Raw genomic sequence first — 19,185 nt, forward strand, 5'->3', positions numbered from 1 at the left:
ACACTCACAAACAGAAGGCTTCCCCCTCAAAAGGTTGAATTCCCAGCTATAGTAAGTCAGTAAATTCAGAGTGATTGGTGTCAGTCCTGCTTTTTGTTAGCAGTGATGATGGCCTTCGAACATCTGGCCTTGGTATTTTGGAATGTCTGGGCACTTGGGTACTGGCAGTGAGTAGCAGTGGGAGCAGGGTCCAGCTGGTGGGTCAGCCTAAATTCTGTGGCTGCTTGGGGCCTGTCACTCTGGGTGGCAGCCACCTTGCTTCCCACACATGGGAGTGGGACTCAAAGAAAGGAGTGTATGCCTTTTGTACCATCCATTGGCAGTATCTGTCCAGTGATTTCCATCTATGGCAACCAAAAACTTTGGACTTGTAAGACTTGAATTACAGGCTGAGTAGATTAAAATGGATGGCTTTGATGGACTGGTAATAACTGAGTTGGAGGTACCTGCTCTTCCTCCGTGTAAGAGTCAGAGGTGTGGCAGTAACTTTTAGATTGCCCCAGTCTTTAGAGAAGGCTTAAATTAGTTTTATGCCTCTGGTTGCCCATTAAAGCAAGCATGGAACCAGTGATAATGTATGGGTGGTGTAGGGACAGCTAGCTCTCTGGAATTAAGTGCTGCTGAGTGCTGGGGTAAAAGTGATCCAAAGAAGCCAGATTGGACAGCTAGTTGAATGGAGCTCTCTATCCTGAGGAAAGGATGGCATTGGTCGAGAAGTATTGAAGTGTCAGGGGAGAAGGGGCAGGCAGTAACATCATGGTGGCAGTGGGCAGAGGGTGATATGGTAGAAGATTCTTAGTGGGCCTGAGTTGCTGCTACTGTATGCCAGGTCAGCCTTTAATAAGGTCTTCATTCATAGATATAATTATAGATGAGAGGGCCAACCTGTTAGGTATAACTAAGACCTGAATGGGCATGGGGGGGGGGGGGGGTTAGTCACCTGGTCTTTGAGTGAGGCACCAGCCACAACTCCAGGTAGGGACAATTTAGTGCCTATACTCATCCAGGAGACCCTTGCAGTTTTCAGAAGCACTGCTCTGCAGACAACTGATGTGAGTCCCTGTTTGTGAAGCTGGGCTCTAGGGATCACAGTGCTAATGAAGTCTCCCTGCTGCATAATGGATTCCCTGCTCCTCAATTGTGTGGCCAGGTCTGTGGTGGAGTTTCCTGGACTTACGGTATTGGGAGTCTTCAACCAGCTCTTCTTGGGTGCAGAGTCTTGGGAGTACATGGGAACCATGGACCTGACCCAGATCATTGACAGACTAACACACAGCAAAAGTCGCATGCTAAATCTGGTTATTTTCTCAAGGAAGTGGCAATGTGATCTGGATGTAAAGGATGTTAACAACAAACTGTTGTCATGGTCAGATCATTCTCTAATTGCCTTGGACTTCTCCATAGCTGCTCCCTGCTACAGGGAGGTAGGACTGTTCAGTTGGTCTGCTCCAGGTGCCTGATGGACCCTGTTAGTGTTTCAGAGGTAGCTTTGGATTTTTTCTTAGGCTCTGATGGACAGTTTAGCTGAGACCTTAGTTGCCTCTTAGTACTGGCAACAGCCTTGGATCAGATTGTGCCTAAGTGACCTCCTCCTACTCATGGATCCCAGGGAGCCTCCTGGTTTTCAGAGAAACTCTGGGATATAAGAAATGGCAAAATAGATGCCTATAGTGCATCTGGAGGAAGATGGAGTTTGACCAAACATGGGTAAGAGCCTTTACTAAGGATTACCTTGTGGCGATAAGAATAGCAAAACATAATTATTTCCCCACTGTTATCATTCCACAGATTACCGGCTGGCAGCCCCGTGTAAAGGTTGTAGGGGCCTGGATATGGCGGAGTAGCCTTGGACTCAACCGTAGCAAGACCAAGTGGCTGTGGGTTTGGGGGCTGTCAGGAACTGGAACTTTCCATTATTGTTTCTGATGGGGTAGCTCTCCCCCAGATGTACACAACTTGGGGATCCTCCTAGACTTTTGGCTTCTGCTTGAAGAGCAGGTGGTAGCTGTGGCTAGGAGGGCCTTTGCACAAATCCATTGTATGCACAAATTGGACCCAGTCTTGGATCATGAGGCGGTGCTGACAATTACTTAGCAGGCTAAGGATTTGACTTTCTAAATTCCAAATAGGGGGTGAGGAGCCAGTTCTAATCTCGGCTTTGTCAGTGAATGCAACAGAACAGAACAACCTCTGTGTCTATAGCTTGTACCTAAACTAAAACTAAATCAATGTGTAAACACCAGCAGTTGAACCGTTTTCCACCATGTATTTATTATCCATACATTTACCTTGGTTAGTTGCATCATGTTACAGAAATCCTTCCATAGAGACTACTAAGTATGCATAATTATGTATCCTTAAGCTGCAAACATCCCATTTTTTATTTTAAAGGAACTTATGTTAATTGGCTTAGCTATAGAGGGGGTTTCTGTCAGTTTCAAAAACTGCATAAAAGGCGATATTCTTTGTAGCTTCTCTCTCCATTCAAGCACTGTAAGTGGGAAAATTTCTTTTATTTCTATGTAGCTCTTAAATACACTTATTCCTATGTACCTCTTAAATACATTGTCAATGTGTGAACTGTTTGATTATTATACCTCACTCAAAAGTAACATCTCAGTCTCTAAATTTAAGTCATCAGCTTGGAACTCCAGCCTCCAGAATGTAATTGGCTAATTGCTAGGGTATACCAAACTCACTCCCTTTTGAATTTCAGTTGGGAAAATGGGTATCTGGATGTGGAAGATATATGTACATTTGCAAATGAAAAAAACAGATGCAGAGAACTTCCATAATTCAACATATACACACTATATAGTCAATGTAATTTAGACAGAATTTCTAACTCCTGGAATTTAAATCACCTATTATACAATACAATGGCAACCTTTATCATATTTAAGATCTTCCCTGCTCGTCGCAAGAGCAACATCTTTTAATGTACTCTTTAAACATCAATCCTTTAAAGATGAAATATAAATATTAATACTTGTAAATACAGCAATATAAATTTATCTCTGATCTGGTCCATATTTACTGGAATTCCATTTACCAGGAACTGGTGGTGGAAAATATGAAGCATTTGTTAACGTTGATTTATATGGGTTAGAAAAGATGGCATGTTAAAAAAACAGCCATTAAAGAAAGCCAAACAAAAAATAAATCCAGCTTTAGTTAGCATCTGATGTTCGTCCGACTGGACATATTTAGCTCATCAATCCAGATTGTTGCTTTTATAAAGTTTGAGTTGCAACAATTGGGAATGGATCAAACACAAACAATGCAGAAGGCAAATGCTTTGTTTGTCTGGCACAAACAGGCTGCTGGACTCCAAAATAGCTGCCTGTGATGAAATCTGGGCAACGTGGACCCTCCCCAAAGCAAACCATGATGCTTGCAGCTCAGAATCATGGTTCCAAGGTCCAGCTGATTCATTTCAGAATAATAATACTAAATCTTTGTCTTCTTACTAATCATTTGAATCCTAAAGGTCTTCCAGTGCCAGTTATATAGCTGCTTGTACTCTAAAATGGGTAAGTCTCCCATTGGGCTCAGGTTGAGCTGGAAAATGTCCACATTTGTAGAAATATGATCATTGGGAAGTATATAGCTTTCCTTGCTGAAACAAAACAAAGCAAAGCAGCACCCTTTGTCATATTTCTAATAATTTATAGCCAACCTTTCCAATATGTTTTGAACAGTAATATCAGTGTTATTGAACCAGACCACTATATCAGCACGTGGCTTCTTTCCTTTCCTCTAGTATAGGGTAACTACATAATGGTAAGTCATTCTTGACTTCACATGCATGAAACTGATTACAGTTTAGCACAGGAGCAGGCCAACCTTTGTGTGGTCCAGACAGAACTTTTTCTTTTAAAATCAGTTCTTAAGAGTCACAGGGACATTACAGTAATGTAATGAGAGGGAGGGAGGCCAACATTTTGGAGCTTATTTTTAGAGGGATGATATTTAATGACAAAACAGTAATGAGGGGTGCAAATATTTACTTGACCCCTTTAAAAAATGCTGTGGGTTTTGAGTGTGAGATAAATGGGGATTGGCTTGGGGGCTGCAGGCTGCCCATCCCTGGGTTAATATTATGTGTAGAACATTATCAGTATGGAACCACCTAGTAATTTACCCAAGTCTAGGTTTGCAATCTGCAACTTTCCCCCCATCCCCTTCCCCATTAACGGAGCAATAGTTACTTTGGGAGTAAAATATTGGTTCCGAATTCCAAATCTTAAACCCCAACTTAATGCTGGATTTCAGAGGAGTGTGACTGTATGTCCATAAGAGAAATATTGTGGTGCCTGTTAACCATTTTAAAAGACTATGTCAAAGGAGACTGATAATTTGTTTGCTTGCATACTTCCTTCCCTAAGCCTCTTGCTAAGTCACTGAGGTAGTCCTGATGATATTCATCTAAGTTTGGAATCTTGAACATTGTTTCCTAAGAACAAGATCAACAAAAAGCAATTGGATTTAGGAATGCCCAATACGGCCCCATTGAAATATCTTTCATGTTGCAATGTGTTGCTGCTTTGTGGAAGAGCCTGTAAAGAAATGCTGGCTTTGCTCAAATCTGAAGACTGAATTAGATCCCCATAAATCTCCTTCAGTGCAAGGATCAATTTAGGAAAAACAACTACTCTATTTCATAATCACTTTCTGGCTTCAGGATTCTGGGAACTATAGTCCCAACATATCTGGACGGTACCAGGCTATATAAAGTTATTTTTAGGGGAACTACTAAACACCTGCCCATTAGCTATGTACCATTCATAACAAGCTTTGCTGATGAAAATGGAAGCTTCGATAATAAACTAGCAAGGCATTTATGAAATTGAAGGAACTGGACCATGGTTTCTAACTGGCAAAGTAGTAATATATGGGACTCTTCCTTTTAATTGGAAAGAAAATTAAATTCCAAACCTTATTTATGTTGGAAAAGAAAGAGAGGGAGAGGAAAACATAAAGATTCAGTTTCTTGATTTGTATTGGCCGAATGCCCCTTCTGCATTCTCAAAGGTCTGTTATTGTTCCCTATGGATTCAATGCTTGCCCTGCAAAGGAAAAATATTTTATTTTTTGATTCTCTCACTAGAGGATGAAAATGTATTAAAGCTATGCAAAAGGGTTCTGAGAAGGACAGGAGTCCTAGTAAAGACAAATGTTCAAAGGAGATTCCTATTCTATCTTTATTGGGTTGTATCTGCTGCTATTAGGCTAGAAATAAATAGAGCAGTTAGTATTAGTCCACTAATACTTGGGCAATTGTTTGTGTGACAATGGCTTACTATGTATTGGGACATAGCTTGAATGATGCCTTTCAGAAGGAAATCAAAGCATTGTATTTGACACTTTTTCAGCAAGGGTGGAGATGTGGTTTCTGCAAATGGCAGGAGCTTTGCACTCGCAGAATGACACCATCGGAAATAATCCACTGTACATAAGTGCATGCTTACATCAATTTATCAAAGCACACTGTTGACACAGTGAGTTAAGAGTTAAACACCAACAGATTTGTTCACCCAAACAGCTCAGGAATTTGGCGGAACAGTTTCTGCTGGGGAAAATAAACTACAGTTTAATTTTGTTATTGTAATTCTTGTGTACTTGCATAGTGCCTTTGTCCTTTGAGGTGCCCAGATTGTTCATATGTTCAATCTCTGTGGTTAGCACAGTTACTTCCGTTGTAAAAAGCAAAGAAAGTTGGAAAGTGACTGCTTGATTGCTGTGTGAAAATAGGAAAATCCTGATCATAGAAACATATTCTTTAATGAATGCAGTAAGCTGTTGTTTGTTCCACTGTTCTTTTGTTTTTAACATTTTTATTATAAACTATCTTCTGGGAATATATCCCAAAAGGTGGTTAGAAATCAAATAAATGAAGAAATAAAACCCTATACTGATTGCAATAAGCATTTCAGTGTGCATGTAGAGTTTTATTTGCTATTATTTATTTCCAACCAGCCTTTTAAGACAAGTGACAAATCCATCCAAAGTCTAAACCTTGCTGAAAGTACATTTTGTATAATCATTCCCCACTAGCCCAGATTCTCTTACACAAACATAATTTGCATAACAGAGTTAATGCTTTCCCAAAGATTATTCTTGGGCCATTTAGTTAGCATTGGACTTCAGTTCACAGTCATTGTATACATATAGTGGGGCTCTGCAATAAAACTTTTCAGCTCTCTACAAACTCATACTTAACAAGTCATTGCAAAGATACTTCTTCTCAAAGGTGTAATAAGTTTAAGATTGTTTTCCAAAAATGTAAATTTGCATGCATGGTGCCAAAATACTACTGACATGCAAAAAATAGTCAGCTTCTGATGTAGTAAATGCATGCACAAAACTGCCCTAGGTTCTTTGGGGGAGATAATCTGGTGCTATTTGCCTGCTAACACAAATCAAAAGCTATCATAGTCACACCCCTTACACACTACTACTTGTTTTCACAAGCCTCCATATCTGTAATTATTAAGCCAGATACATCCAAGGTTTCCACCTGAACTTTACTAATGCGTTTTTTTTCCTAATATTGAGTTGTACTTAATTTTCACTTGGGTTTTATATTATTGCTGATGCTTCCCACTGTTCATGATCATTCCATGATGGAGGAATGGTGGTGGGGCTTTTTGATCATTGACATGACTAACAAAACAGTTCAGCAAATGTGTCAACAAAAACACTCCAGTGGAAAAAGTGGTGTAGAGAACAGTATTTTTTTATGAAGAGGTTGAATAATATTGTTGTATAACAATCAGGTTGTCACTGTACTGTATTACTGTATCAGTTGGCTCCATAAGGTATAATTATGATTATGTATATGCAGTCTCCTATAAAATTGACTTGAGCCAGTCTCATCCTGGTGTCCTTTAAAATGCATTCAACTTTAATTTTATTATGGTCATGCCTCAGAGAATTATAGCACTTTATATTAGCACACTTTGAGGACACAAGGATGGGAAAAGCTAATTGTCATTATATCAATGCCTCTGATTTACCAAACAGACTTTCTTGCATGCTATTTTTTTTTAAAGTCTCAGGGTCTTTTAATGAGCAAAATGTTTAGAGACCCAGAGTTTAAATTTAATAAATGAAATCATAGAACCAATAAGCCTAAATGCCATGCAGTCCTTGCTGTGTGATATCTTATGGATTGTACAATATTGTTAAATTTTCATTGTTTCGTCTCTATTCTGTTTATTACTAACCCTGCCAGTTTATGTTATTGGAGGAATTGGTATTCTTTACTAAAGGCTGCAAATCATTCTTAGTTACGGCTCTGCAGTAGCAGATAGATGGTTACACATTTCCAAACACCAGGGCAACATAGTTAAAGGTTGGGCTTCCCCCCGCCCCCAAAATAAATATTGACATTAGAAGCTGATTATAACATCACCAAGGCTTGTTTGGAAGTGTTGTATGAAGTGCACTTACATATGGAACTGATCTGCAAAGATGGACACAGAAAAAGAAAACAGCAAAATAATTAATTTCCTTGCTGTTACAGAAGGCAGGTCTTTGTAAAAGTCATCTATCTGAAAGGAGGGTTTCTGTCCTAGGTGAGATGTCATTATAGGTGGCAGACAAATTGTGGTCTCCAATTTCCATGATTTAGAACTGACTTGAAATTTCCACAAGCCCATGAAAACCTGCCATTCCATTGAAACAGGAGAATTATACAGCTGTTGCACCATCTGATTCATGTTTCTCCTCCTTTTATGTTGCCTGAAAAAGCAGCCAGCGTTGTTTGCACAGCTATGGTCCTCTCAAGAAAAGGCAAACATAGCTTCATTTTTTTTGAGAATGCAAAATCCTGTGGCTTAAAACGTCATTGTTCTATCAATTTTAGAATGAAGACAGGATTAGCAAAATTCAAATCTATGGTTAGGTGGGTTGCTAGATTTGTGTGGTTCTCTTTCCAGCTTAAACTTTCCTGTGCAGGCCTATGGGAATGTTAAAGCTAATAACAAAGCATGCAGAATATGAACGAAACTAGGCAGTATAGTGTAAAACTGAGCTATGAAAGGGCATTATGAAAGCTGTTCCAGCCTGGAGCTTACTTCTAATGCCCCAGCTCAGCTAAATGTATTTAAACAACAGTGTCTCATATTACCAAATAATCAGCATCCTCTCAAACATTGAATTTTCAAAGCAGGACTCCCAAAGAAAGCATAAGTCTTAAGATTCCTCTTAAAAGATGATAGATGTGTGAAGCACCAACCAAATATATTTCAACTAGTTCCTTAGCACTTGAAATCCTTTCGGAAAAAAAATCACGAATGACTGGATTTGTTAGCCCAGATAAATTCTTCACATTTTTTTTCATTGTTATTCCTAAAGCCCAGTTGAGTAGCAACTATTTGTTTTGTAAATTGTTCAAATATTTGACACTTCACAATCGTCAGTGATAACCTTCCTTTTCATTCCTCTTTTCCCCCAACATACTTTTTTTTCTGGAGTGCTTGTTAACTTTGGCAGGCTTTTTATCATCTGAAGGTAGAGACAAAGCTTTTAATGAATGTCTGCAAAACAGGGGCTTTAGGTGGTATCAGACAATGTTCAGATTTGCAACTGGCAGCCAAGCCATTTGTTTCAGGGCCCCGAGATTTTCGTCCTATTACCGAAAGTCCACTTACATGGTTTTAATACAGATAGTATACAGTAAATGGCAAGCCTAATAAGCTTACTTGGAATTAGGAAGTAAGAATTGATAAATTAAGTGATTAGATGGTATTGAACTGATGTCTTAAGTCATGCTCAATAGACTCAATCATTTATAGGTTGAGCATTTGTTTAAAGGCACTCTAAGGGAAAAGCCACACATAAAAGGACTGGGCTGACCTTCTAAGAATAAATAACTCATCAGAGAACAACTCAGTTAACACAAGGAGACTGAGTAGAAGGACACTAAAGGAAGATTGTTCAGTGATTTGTATCTGCAATTATTTCTTTGAGTGTAACAATACTATCATGTAATGATACTGCAATGGTCACTTTTTCTGGTCTCCCATACCTAGACACATCCATTGTGTAGAAGGTCTTCTTCTATACAACAGCTATATAGAAGATAGACAAGGGAGCATCTTTCTCAAAAGTGTCCTTTTCCAGCTCTAGATCACCATCCTCAGCAAGATATTCCTAGAACCAATTATATCACGTTTTTTTGTTGCCAAGCAAAGCCATGTCTATTCTCCTGGGACTTTGACCTTCAGTTATTTAGTTTTTGTCACCTAACGGTTGCTTTAACTGTTGGCTTAATCTATCAGTTGAACTGTATATCTTTCTTTGCCACTAAAATAGTAAAAAACCGTAAATAAAATGAGGTTGAAATATTAGATATTAATATGCCACCTACTCACAAAATCACAGCTTTTCTTTTCTTTTTCTAAGAAAAATGCATTAAAATAATTATCTCCTGTTACAGTAAGCAATAAATGCAAAAGTCATGAATACGGCCATGGCAGTAGAGACTGTTGGTGCCTCCTTTATTGTAGTGTGGTAAACTCCATACAGGGCAACAGCCAGTCATCCGGCCGCACAAAGTTCAAAGTTTTTTCCTCCAGAAAAGTATAATACTTGGATCATGAATGAAAGGGTGAAAATGATGGGGAAAAGTGTATTTTAAGAAGCTCAAAGGAATCTCTAAATAACAAGGCATATTCTCTCTCTCTCTCTGTAAAATCTCCCTACCCTCCACTCATATCTGAGCTGTATTACTGCTTTTCAATCATCTGCATTTTGCAAATGGTTTATGGGTACTAAATGCAATTTAAGTTTCACATCTACAAGTGCCAATCCTGGGTATTAATTAATTAAGCAGCTTAAAAAGTTATAGAAATGGCTGACTTTTACCTTTAATTGCTTAAAAAATGTTAACTTCTCTTCTAGTATACGTATGAGTTACCATTTGTCATGCAGCACTTCACAGCAAGGACGAGAAGCATGTTGCCTAAACTTTAGCCCATTTTTGTTTTGAAAACTAGGACATGTATAACACTGTTTCTAGACAAGGGAGAGCAAATTCTATAAAATGAATATTCATCTACGGGTAATACCACACACACCCATTTACTGTATTTGAAATCTTAAATGTGCTAATAGCCCATCTGGTTTATTTCTTATGAATCAACTAAACTTTAATCTAGTTTGTATCTTTTAATGCAACTTGCAGCTAATTGAAAATAGAAATTGACTGTACAATTGAACCCCTGCCCCTTTTTAAGTCTGTTTCATGTGCATGTAAAAAGGGTCAGGCCTTTGACTACACAGTTGTGGTCACCATCTTGAATTTTTTGACACCTCTACAGATGCCTCCGGCTACAGATTGTAATTATGAGTCCTGATCTATAAAGAAGCCTGTTTGGAATTTCTCCATGTCTGTGTTTCTAGGTGACAAGCAGCTGTCAGTTCTGAAGGCTGATCACTGACCTCTTCCTAAAGACCGTTCCTACAGATCTTCTGCCTGAAGAAGAATTTGAGGGTGGATACTGGGACTGCAAAAGAGAGCTGTGAATCATCTAATCCTTAACATTGCCTCTGTCTGTGTGGCTGTATTTCCCTCAATATCAGTAATATATTGCAGCTAGATTTGTAAAATGCTTTGAACTGTGTACAGGCATTTGAAAGGGAGACACACACACACACACACAGAGTAAATACACACACACACATGTATATTACACATCTTGTTAATAATATTGTTCTGGTTTGGAAAAAAATGCACTTCAGTAGGAGAATTCCAGGTAAGTGTCTTAATTAAGATGACACAGAGATACAAATGAAAATAAACAACAATCACACTGAAAGTATGTTAACAAACCTGTTTAGCATGGCTTTTCACAAATCAGTGCACTCCAGACATGTGGAAGTAAATTCTCATAATTCCTAGTTAGTAAATCCATTACAGATTAAAGGGAGACAATGTCCAAGAGATGAAGAGGGAACCAAACAGAACAAGGCAAATTTCAGAATAATTAATGGGATAACATCCAATAACAGATGAGCTAAATTTGCAAGGATATCTATCATTATTTAACAGTTTAAAAACACACTGATATTAATGATTAAATAGCATGGTCACACATTCTACAATTGTTTTTCTAGACAGTAATGATTAGAGAAACAATTGTAGAATTTGTGACAATGTCTTTTTACACCTCTGGTCTATGGAACGTGTTTGATAAGTCTTTGAATCTTTGAGTTTAATTTTTCTTTATATAGTACCCCCTGATATTGTTTTCTTGTCTGGAAAGTAAAAAAGGGATCCAAGGAAAATAATCTGGATTTGTTTTTGGAATGTCAAGCCTTTATTAATCCAGTCTATATATTCACAGATATCAACACTGTAATTGCAACAAAATGAAAGGCTCCAGACTAGACTTATCCTTGACATGTTAGATCTCCACCTGCAGGAGGGACCCATTTGTCTGCATTCTGAAGTGACACAGAACTGGAAAGATCCTATTTGCTCTCTTTAGGATCCTGGAGTAGCCTTGGCATTCGACTGACTGGTAGTCTTGCTCGTGGAATGCATTTTTTCTACAAAATACAGCTTACCCTAGGAATGAGCAAAACATTTCCTGCACAAACTGGGTATGGAATTAGTTTTGCATGATCTTGTGCCCAAAACAAAACACATATTTTGGCCCATGTACATCCTGGGACACAGTTTCAAGCAGAAGTGGTCCATGAGGGAGGAAAGGGGAGAAGAACCCAAGGCCAGGAGAGGCAAGGAAAAGAAGATGCTTGGAAGATGGGGCACCTGGGCTAGTGAGGTGTGCCGTGCTGGGAGATATGGAAGGGAGGAGAGGAGATGATTAGAGATGCTGCACATCAGCCTTGCCCCCACTCGCCCCATCTGGATTTGTTTCATCCCAAACCTGGAACAACTGGCACGTTCTACTGAAACATGGCTGACTCAGAATGCTTTGACTGAATTTCCAAGTTTGGAAGAAAGTCCCCCCCCCCCTTTCTAGCAAATGCCAATATGATGTCCTGCAGATGTGTTTGAGTTCAGCTCCACAGCCCCTCCCCATCCCAGAGAACGATGGTTAGGGATTATGGGAGATGAAGCCCAAGGCATCTGGGCAAATGTTGTGAAGGCTGGCGCATCAGGGATCGCGCCTAAGGCTTGGAAGTTCTTCTGGCCTCCGTTTCCCAGGGTTGGAATTCTGTCAGGAAAAACACAAGAGCTCCTCTTCGGGACAGTATAAAAAAAAGAGAAGGCATTGCTGCCAATACAATAGTTTTTCAGAAAAGAGAAGGTGCATTCGACACAGGTAAATGCTTGAATTATTCCTTTGATCGTTTGTCCCTCGAATGTTGTCCCCTTCCCTCTCTTCCTTCCTTCCTTCCTCTTTTTTTTTGGGGGGGGAGGGAGGAGCGGGGAAGAATTTTTTTTCCTTGGGAGCCCGCCGAGCTTTGTTTGTGAGCCAGGCGCCCTCTTGCGGCAGCAGCTGTTTCTTGCTTGCCTTTCACGCGCGGGATGGGAAAGAAAAAGTTTGGGAAAGTTTTGGAAGTCGCGGTAAAGTGGTGAGAATGTGGTGGTTCCCCCCCCCCCCCGCCCGACTGGCTTTTCCTAGCTGTGTGAGCGTGCGTGCGTGTGTGAAACCGACATGATGACATCCACAGTAGTGCCCGCCTTCCCGTGCCTGTTCAAATAGCATTCCCTAAATCTATCGCCATCGAAAAACCAGGATCCACACCACCTCCGCCGCCCCCCCTCTCAGGGAAAGAGGGAGAGAGAGAAATCACTTTATTTTCCCACCTCTTTCCTTCTAAACGCCAAGGGAAAAATAGAAGACGGGGCAAACCCAAGTAACTCGGCTAGCATAAAACGCTTCTCCTCTGAAGAGTCGCATTCGCCCCCGAGCATGGCGGAGGCTTGGGATCAGTGCCGCCGAGGGTCCGTGAGCCATCCTTCCGGGGCCATTTAACACTGTCCCCCCTCCCCGCCCCGCCAGCCAGGGCAGCGGCTGCGAACTCTCGCTTTTTGCACTTGTCAGATGCGGACGGGACTTTGGCCGGCTGGGATCGAGACACCCGAGGCAATCCGATCGGCGGAGAGTTCCTCTTAAGGCAGCCGGCAGGCGGGTCCCCCGGGAGGAAGAGGATGCAGCCCCACCTGGCGCTGATGTGCGTGGTTGTGCTCGGGGGAGCTCTGCCGGCGTCGGCTCGACCCGAGCCCAGGAGGCGGCAGCAAATGGACCCAAGGCGATGTGAGCTGCCCCGATCGGTGAGCTGGGCGAGGGAGGGGGGAGAGGAGAGAGGAGAGGCGCACGCGGTGGAGGAGGTGCGGGTGGCGGCGATTCCAAGTAAAAAGAGCCTGGGCAGCGCCACGTGCGGAATGCTGGCGGGGAAATCTCCTGGGGTGATCCCCAAGGAGAACGGTCTGCCGCCGAGCCCCTCGACAGCCCAGACGCTTCCTTCCCCGAGTTTCCCCGGACCCTGAAAACCTGGGCTTGCGGTTGGGCCCTTAAGGTCTGGGTGGCGGTCCTGGCCGCGCTGGCGTCTCCGGCATCCCGTCTCAGGTGGACCAGGGGCTGGGCTGTCTGGGGAGCGCTGTCCGTTGGCCAGACAAGCAGGCTGGAAAGGGTAATCGTAGGTCGCCAACTGGCTAGGAAGACGGACATTGCTCCTGGACAGCAACAAGCACCCTGGGCTGATTGACCGGTAAACGGTAGCGATCCTGTAGTCAAATCGCGGTCTTTTACGACCAGATGGGCTAACTAGCTCTGCGTGCCCAACTTTGGAGCCCGTTTTGAAAACGAAAAGCGAAAAGTTTTTAAAAAGTTTAGTATTGTAGTTAATAGGGTAGGCGATACCTACACAGGCCGCTCCTCTTCCTCAGCAAAAGCGGGCCTAATAACTCTTAGGGTTATGTGGGTCAACTTTCCATGCTGGTAATTTCTTTTCATTTAAACAGGGTTTTCACAGGGTGATGTACAGTTTAAAGTAAAACAAATATGGCCTAATTTACAGCATCATGCCACCTATTCACTGGTCTAAAGCTTGAGATAAGTGATTGTGCCAAGCCAGGACCTGTCTCAGACCTCACTCAGCTATGTCCTTCAGTGGAAGCTTTGGGCCACCTGTACTGTAATCTCCCAGCCTAACCTACCTCAGAGTTATTGTTAGGCTAGGCTAGAGAAGTAGACAACCATGTATGGTGTTTTGAGATTCTGAAGCAGTGTGTCTCAACCTTGGCAACTTTAAGATACGTGGACTTCAACTCCCAGAGTTCCCCAGCCAGCATGGCTGGCTGGGGAATTCTGGGAGTTGAAGTCCACGTATCTTAAAGTTGCCAGGGTTGAGACACACTGTCCTAGAGGAAAGGGGGCAACTCAGTGCAAAAAAATCATGTTAATGAATTGTCTTGAAACTTGTCTTGACCTTTAGAAGCACTGTGTTTATTGCCTGCATCATCTGCTGCCTAAGGTTATATTAAAGTGAGTGGAACCACCACTTGCTTCCAATTTAGGATCAAAAGACTTGCTTCTGACAGGAATACAGGTGGCCTAAAATTAGTATGTATTACTGACAAATTATGGCTCACTAGGACAATCAGTTAAGGATTTACAGGAGTTCTTTGCATAGTGAGCCCATGCAGGTTGGATAAAATCATTATTACATTATATCTCTTAAGTATATATTTCTGGGCTGATCAAATACAAGAATAAATGACCCAGGTAGCTGACCTCAGGAATAATATCTGCCTAGAAATTTTAAAAAGGAAGAAGATAGACTTATTCTACAGAGTGCAGTTTTGTATATGTGTCTAATGTGTATGTTACATTCTAAAATGTACATATATGACAATGAACAAACTCTTGCTTGTATTAATGTATTTCTGTGGTCCCATAAAAGAAGGTTGTTTAAAGAACACTAGCCTATTCTGTTGTTATATCTCTCTTTACCTCAAAGGACAATCACACAGATGTTAAGTCACAATGTACCAGTTAAGTGGCCTGACTCTATCTTTCTCTGTAGTAAAGTTTTCAAGTTGTTAGAATCAAGTGTACTGAATTCAGTAGAATAGTTTTGGCATGTGTATATGCACTTCAATAGATATAGCTTCAGTTCCTCTCGGGTTAGTATCAGGGAGGTTATTGTGTGAAACAATAGCCTTCAAACAGTTTTGTAAACTTATTCCAGAGTAGGTGGCAACCACAGGTTGCACCTGGATTTCCTTTCTGCAGCATTTACTAACTTTTTCATATTAGCTGGCCTTGAATATCTTTGTCCCAGCACTGTCCCTGAGGCTGACTAGTTTCCTTTCTTGATTTCTTTTGCATAGCAAAGAGACCTGAACTCTTTTCTCTGGACAATCCGGAGAGACCCTCCTGCCTACTTGTTTGGCACCATCCATGTGCCTTACACACGGGTGTGGGACTTTGTTCCTGAGAACTCCAAAGCTGCTTTTCAAGCCAGTTCCAGTGTGTACTTTGAACTGGATCTCACGAATCCTTCCACCATCTCAGGCCTGGCCAGCTGTCAGTTGCTTCCTCATGGGGAGAATTTACAGGATGTGCTTCCCCAAGATCTTTACCACCGCCTCAAACGCCATCTTGAGTATGTCAGGTTGATGCTGCCTCACTGGATGACTCCAGACCAAAGGGGCAAAGGCCTTTACGCAGATTACCTTTTCAATGCTATTGCTGGAAACTGGGAACGCAAAAGACCTGTCTGGGTGATGCTGATGGTCAACTCCTTGACCGAGACGGACATCCGTTCACGGGGAGTGCCGGTGTTGGACCTCTACCTGGCTCAGGAGGCTGAAAGGATGAAGAAAAGCACAGGAGCTGTGGAGAGAGTGGAAGAGCAATGCCACCCTCTGAATGGGCTGAACTTCTCCCAGGTAAGGCAGTCTAGAGCTTTTAAGCTTTCCAAAGAATGGCTTTCCTTTAAGAAGGGCTGGCAGTAGTTTGGGGCCAGGCAGAAACTGCAGAATGAATTAAGCCCAGAGGCTAGTGCATCTTAGGTTTATTTTCTTCTATGAACAAATTCGTCTAGGAAATCTAGGTTTATGGCAGTACAGATAGTTGGTTTTTCTCTTTGGATAGTGTGATTATCCTCCATTACAACATGGAGTCAGAACAGGCGGTTAGAGCCCTGAATACCTGTGCAATGCAGGAATCACATTTAAAGCCTCCTTGGCACACATGTCTTTCCTAAACAAGAATGACACGTGTGTGTCAAGGTAGAACTACACTGTTATTTCTTCCATAATTCGTGGGTATGGGTAAATATGAAAACTCGGTTACCTTGAAGGTAATCTCAAGGCGCATCTGCAAGTTGGGTGTGGTAGAAAAAGATCAGTGCTGCAGTGACGCCTTGGTTTTGGTCTCCTTATACAATACACTGAAAAGACGATCAGACAAGTAATATGTGACATACACGCACATAAAGAAAGTAGATAGGCACTTAGCGCTTTCTATTTCAGCAAACATTGATGCTGGTATCTCAGAGATCAGGATTATTGTGTCACAGCCACAGAAAATTATGTGAAATGATGTCCTTGTACATGTTAATGGCATGCAGGGGAGTGGTCTGAGGACAGAAAATACAGCCATTTGGCCAGGATCTGCTCAGTGCTGAGATCAGTGCCATGGATTCTGTGGAAAGACAGTTGCTCTCTCTTTTCCATTTTGCCCGACTCATTCGGATCTGGAAGTGGATTGCTTCCCACTCTGTTGCATGTGAAGCATCCCAGCCTTTCTCTGGTTGCTGCTGGACACACACTGTCTCCCGATGACCCGAATGTCTGTTTTAAAGGGATGAAAAAAGGGCATATGTAATACAGTGCAATCCTATATGTGTCTATTAAGCAGTAAGCTCTGTTGAATTCAGGAGGGCTTCGTTCCAAGAACATACGGACAGGAATGCATCTTAAAGACAGCATGTTTACTGTTTTATAGTTATATAAAATGCTGTAGCACTCATGAAAGAACGCAGCTTCTAATTATATTTGGACAGGCGTTTATGCCTCTTTAAATCCTCTTCTGGAGAATTCTGATACAGGCTTGTTTTCTATTTCTGAATGTAGATGTTATCTTTATAGTAGTACAGTCTATATCAGTCAAAAGAGATACATCATTTAGGGCATTCACAAGGGTTGTGTTCACTCATACCTAATCTATATTCATTTATTGCGTGTTGTAAAATTGTTTAGAGTAAATGACGTGGTGTTAACTGATTTTTGTGTTGTATGTATGTGTGTTAATGGCATTAAAATATGGATTGTAAAATTACAGCTGTTCTTTGTTTACAACAATACCATCAGCATTAGACACCCATTGTGTTCACAATCCAGGTCTATCTCTTGATTTAGGTAATGGGCTTCATATGCTTCTCTGAAGAATAAATTGCCTGTGCGATTTTGGAAGGAGCACTGTTTTTCATTAACCCTCTTCCAAATATCACCTGTGAAAATATGTAATTAGTTGATCATCCTGCCAAAAATTAGATGGCTGGATTGAAACAAAATGGGAAAAACATGCTAACGGACTCATTTTGTGGTTTATAGTTGTTTGTCCAAATAATTTCAGTTTTGATATAGTCACAGGAAAAGTACACATCCTGTGACCGAACAGAATCAGATCTTTACTTAGAAAGTAATCACCTAACATCCATTAAAGGAGAGGTAGGGAACCTGTGACCTTCAGATGTTGCTTGACTAGAGTGGATTATCTACAGTACATTGATAACAAGGATGATGGAACTTGTTTGATTCCCATTTTCCCTTCTTCATTGACCATGCTGTTGATGTGGATGGAAGCTGAATTTCTCCCCTTAAAGCACCACAGATTTCTCAGCCTTGGATTAAGGGATTCTCTAGGAATCCCCCTTCCAAGTGAGGAATTTCACTCCAGATACAACTTTTCCATAAATAGCTTATAACAGTGTACTGATAGATTATTGATAGATTTTGTGTTCCCACTTATGAATTGTTTGTTGGGCTGCACACTAATGATGTATTTTTGTCATCTAATCCCAAAGATCCTTCTCTAAGTAAATGCATTTTTAGTTCTTGAATTCAAATCCATGTTTTTTTCTGTTCTAGAGTTATAAGAAAATGGGGCTGTGCAAAGGTTTAAAATAGGCTTTACTATTTCAATAACAGTTTCATGATATTTTATTAATATTGGCATTGTAGTATAAATATTTTCAGGATTTGAAGAGTGTTAATGGAATTTCAAATCTGTGTTCTTCAATTTAATCATGCGTATGCAGTGAGTGTCTATGATGAAGCATTAGTTCCATTTTTAAAATAGCTTTTAAAAATGACTAGAAGGAATCCAACAAATCAGTAGCAACAAATGAATCAATATTCTTCAGCCTACTTATTGAAAAGTGAACAAAATATTTGTGACAGTTTCATTGAGGGGTTAACTTTCAGTTTCCTATATTAAATGCAGACCACAGTGCTTGAAACGAAGTTCAAAATAATTAGCCAGAGACACACTATGCCTCTTATGACACTGAGTCTCTATCAGGTCAAATAGTACTTAAAACTTTTAAAAGCCCTTCATAAAAATGTGCAGTGGGAAGCTTTTCAGATCTGAACTATATTACACATTTTTGTGGATGTAAGCAAGAAATCTCTCTTTGTAATCTCTCGAGATGGGAACTAATGCTGGTTTAGTTTTTTTTCCTCCCTGAAATTCTGATTTTAACTCTGCCCATCATTATTCCTTTACTTTTCTTAGCAGATTTTCCTGCATAATAAAGGGAGAAAAGATTAAATACTCAAACAGGGCTTTGGTTTTATAAAGCCATTAATCCCAGACTCATTGATTTGGGATAGTTAAATGATCATTGCCATTCAGAAACAGTTGTCTCTCTGATTTTAAATATTTTTTGGAAGTTTTTATTCTGGCTGGGGAACCAGTTGATCCCAAGGTGGCTGCTATGCTTTCATTTCTGTGCATGTCCTTTATAGAATAAATTGAGGTGGTAGCAGAATTATTGTGGAGACAGCTGTCTGAAAGATACATTAAAAAACCAAAGATAGTCTTGCTGAAGGCAAAAGAAGAGAAAATAAAAGGTAGATGAAAAGCTAGGTCTCTTCTGTCTTTTTTGTAATGTGTTCTAAGAACTGGCTGGCCTTCACACCTGGCAAATTGTTCAAATGGAGCAATTTGTAATGTTATCATTTGGTCTAGC

General features: G+C 40.8%; 1 protein-coding gene across 1 annotated transcript in view; it reads left to right on the forward strand.

Annotated features, from left to right (window-relative positions):
- Positions 1-12,717: 12,717 nt before the first annotated feature.
- TRABD2B (TraB domain containing 2B) overlaps positions 12,718-19,185 on the forward strand; it is a 245,864-nt gene continuing 239,396 nt past the window's right edge. Inside the window, exons 1-2 of the mRNA XM_088153306.1 lie at positions 12,718-13,255; positions 15,317-15,877. Of these exons, the coding sequence (XP_088009432.1) occupies positions 13,133-13,255; positions 15,317-15,877 (684 nt within the window). The 5' untranslated portion in view covers positions 12,718-13,132. The remainder of the gene's footprint in view (positions 13,256-15,316; positions 15,878-19,185) is intronic.

The sequence above is a fragment of the Python bivittatus genome, unplaced genomic scaffold (assembly GCF_059951505.1).
Source record: "Python bivittatus isolate LINGU-HERP-01145 unplaced genomic scaffold, Pbiv_v1 ctg000700_np1212, whole genome shotgun sequence".
NCBI classification, from domain to species: Eukaryota; Metazoa; Chordata; class Lepidosauria; order Squamata; family Pythonidae; genus Python; species Python bivittatus.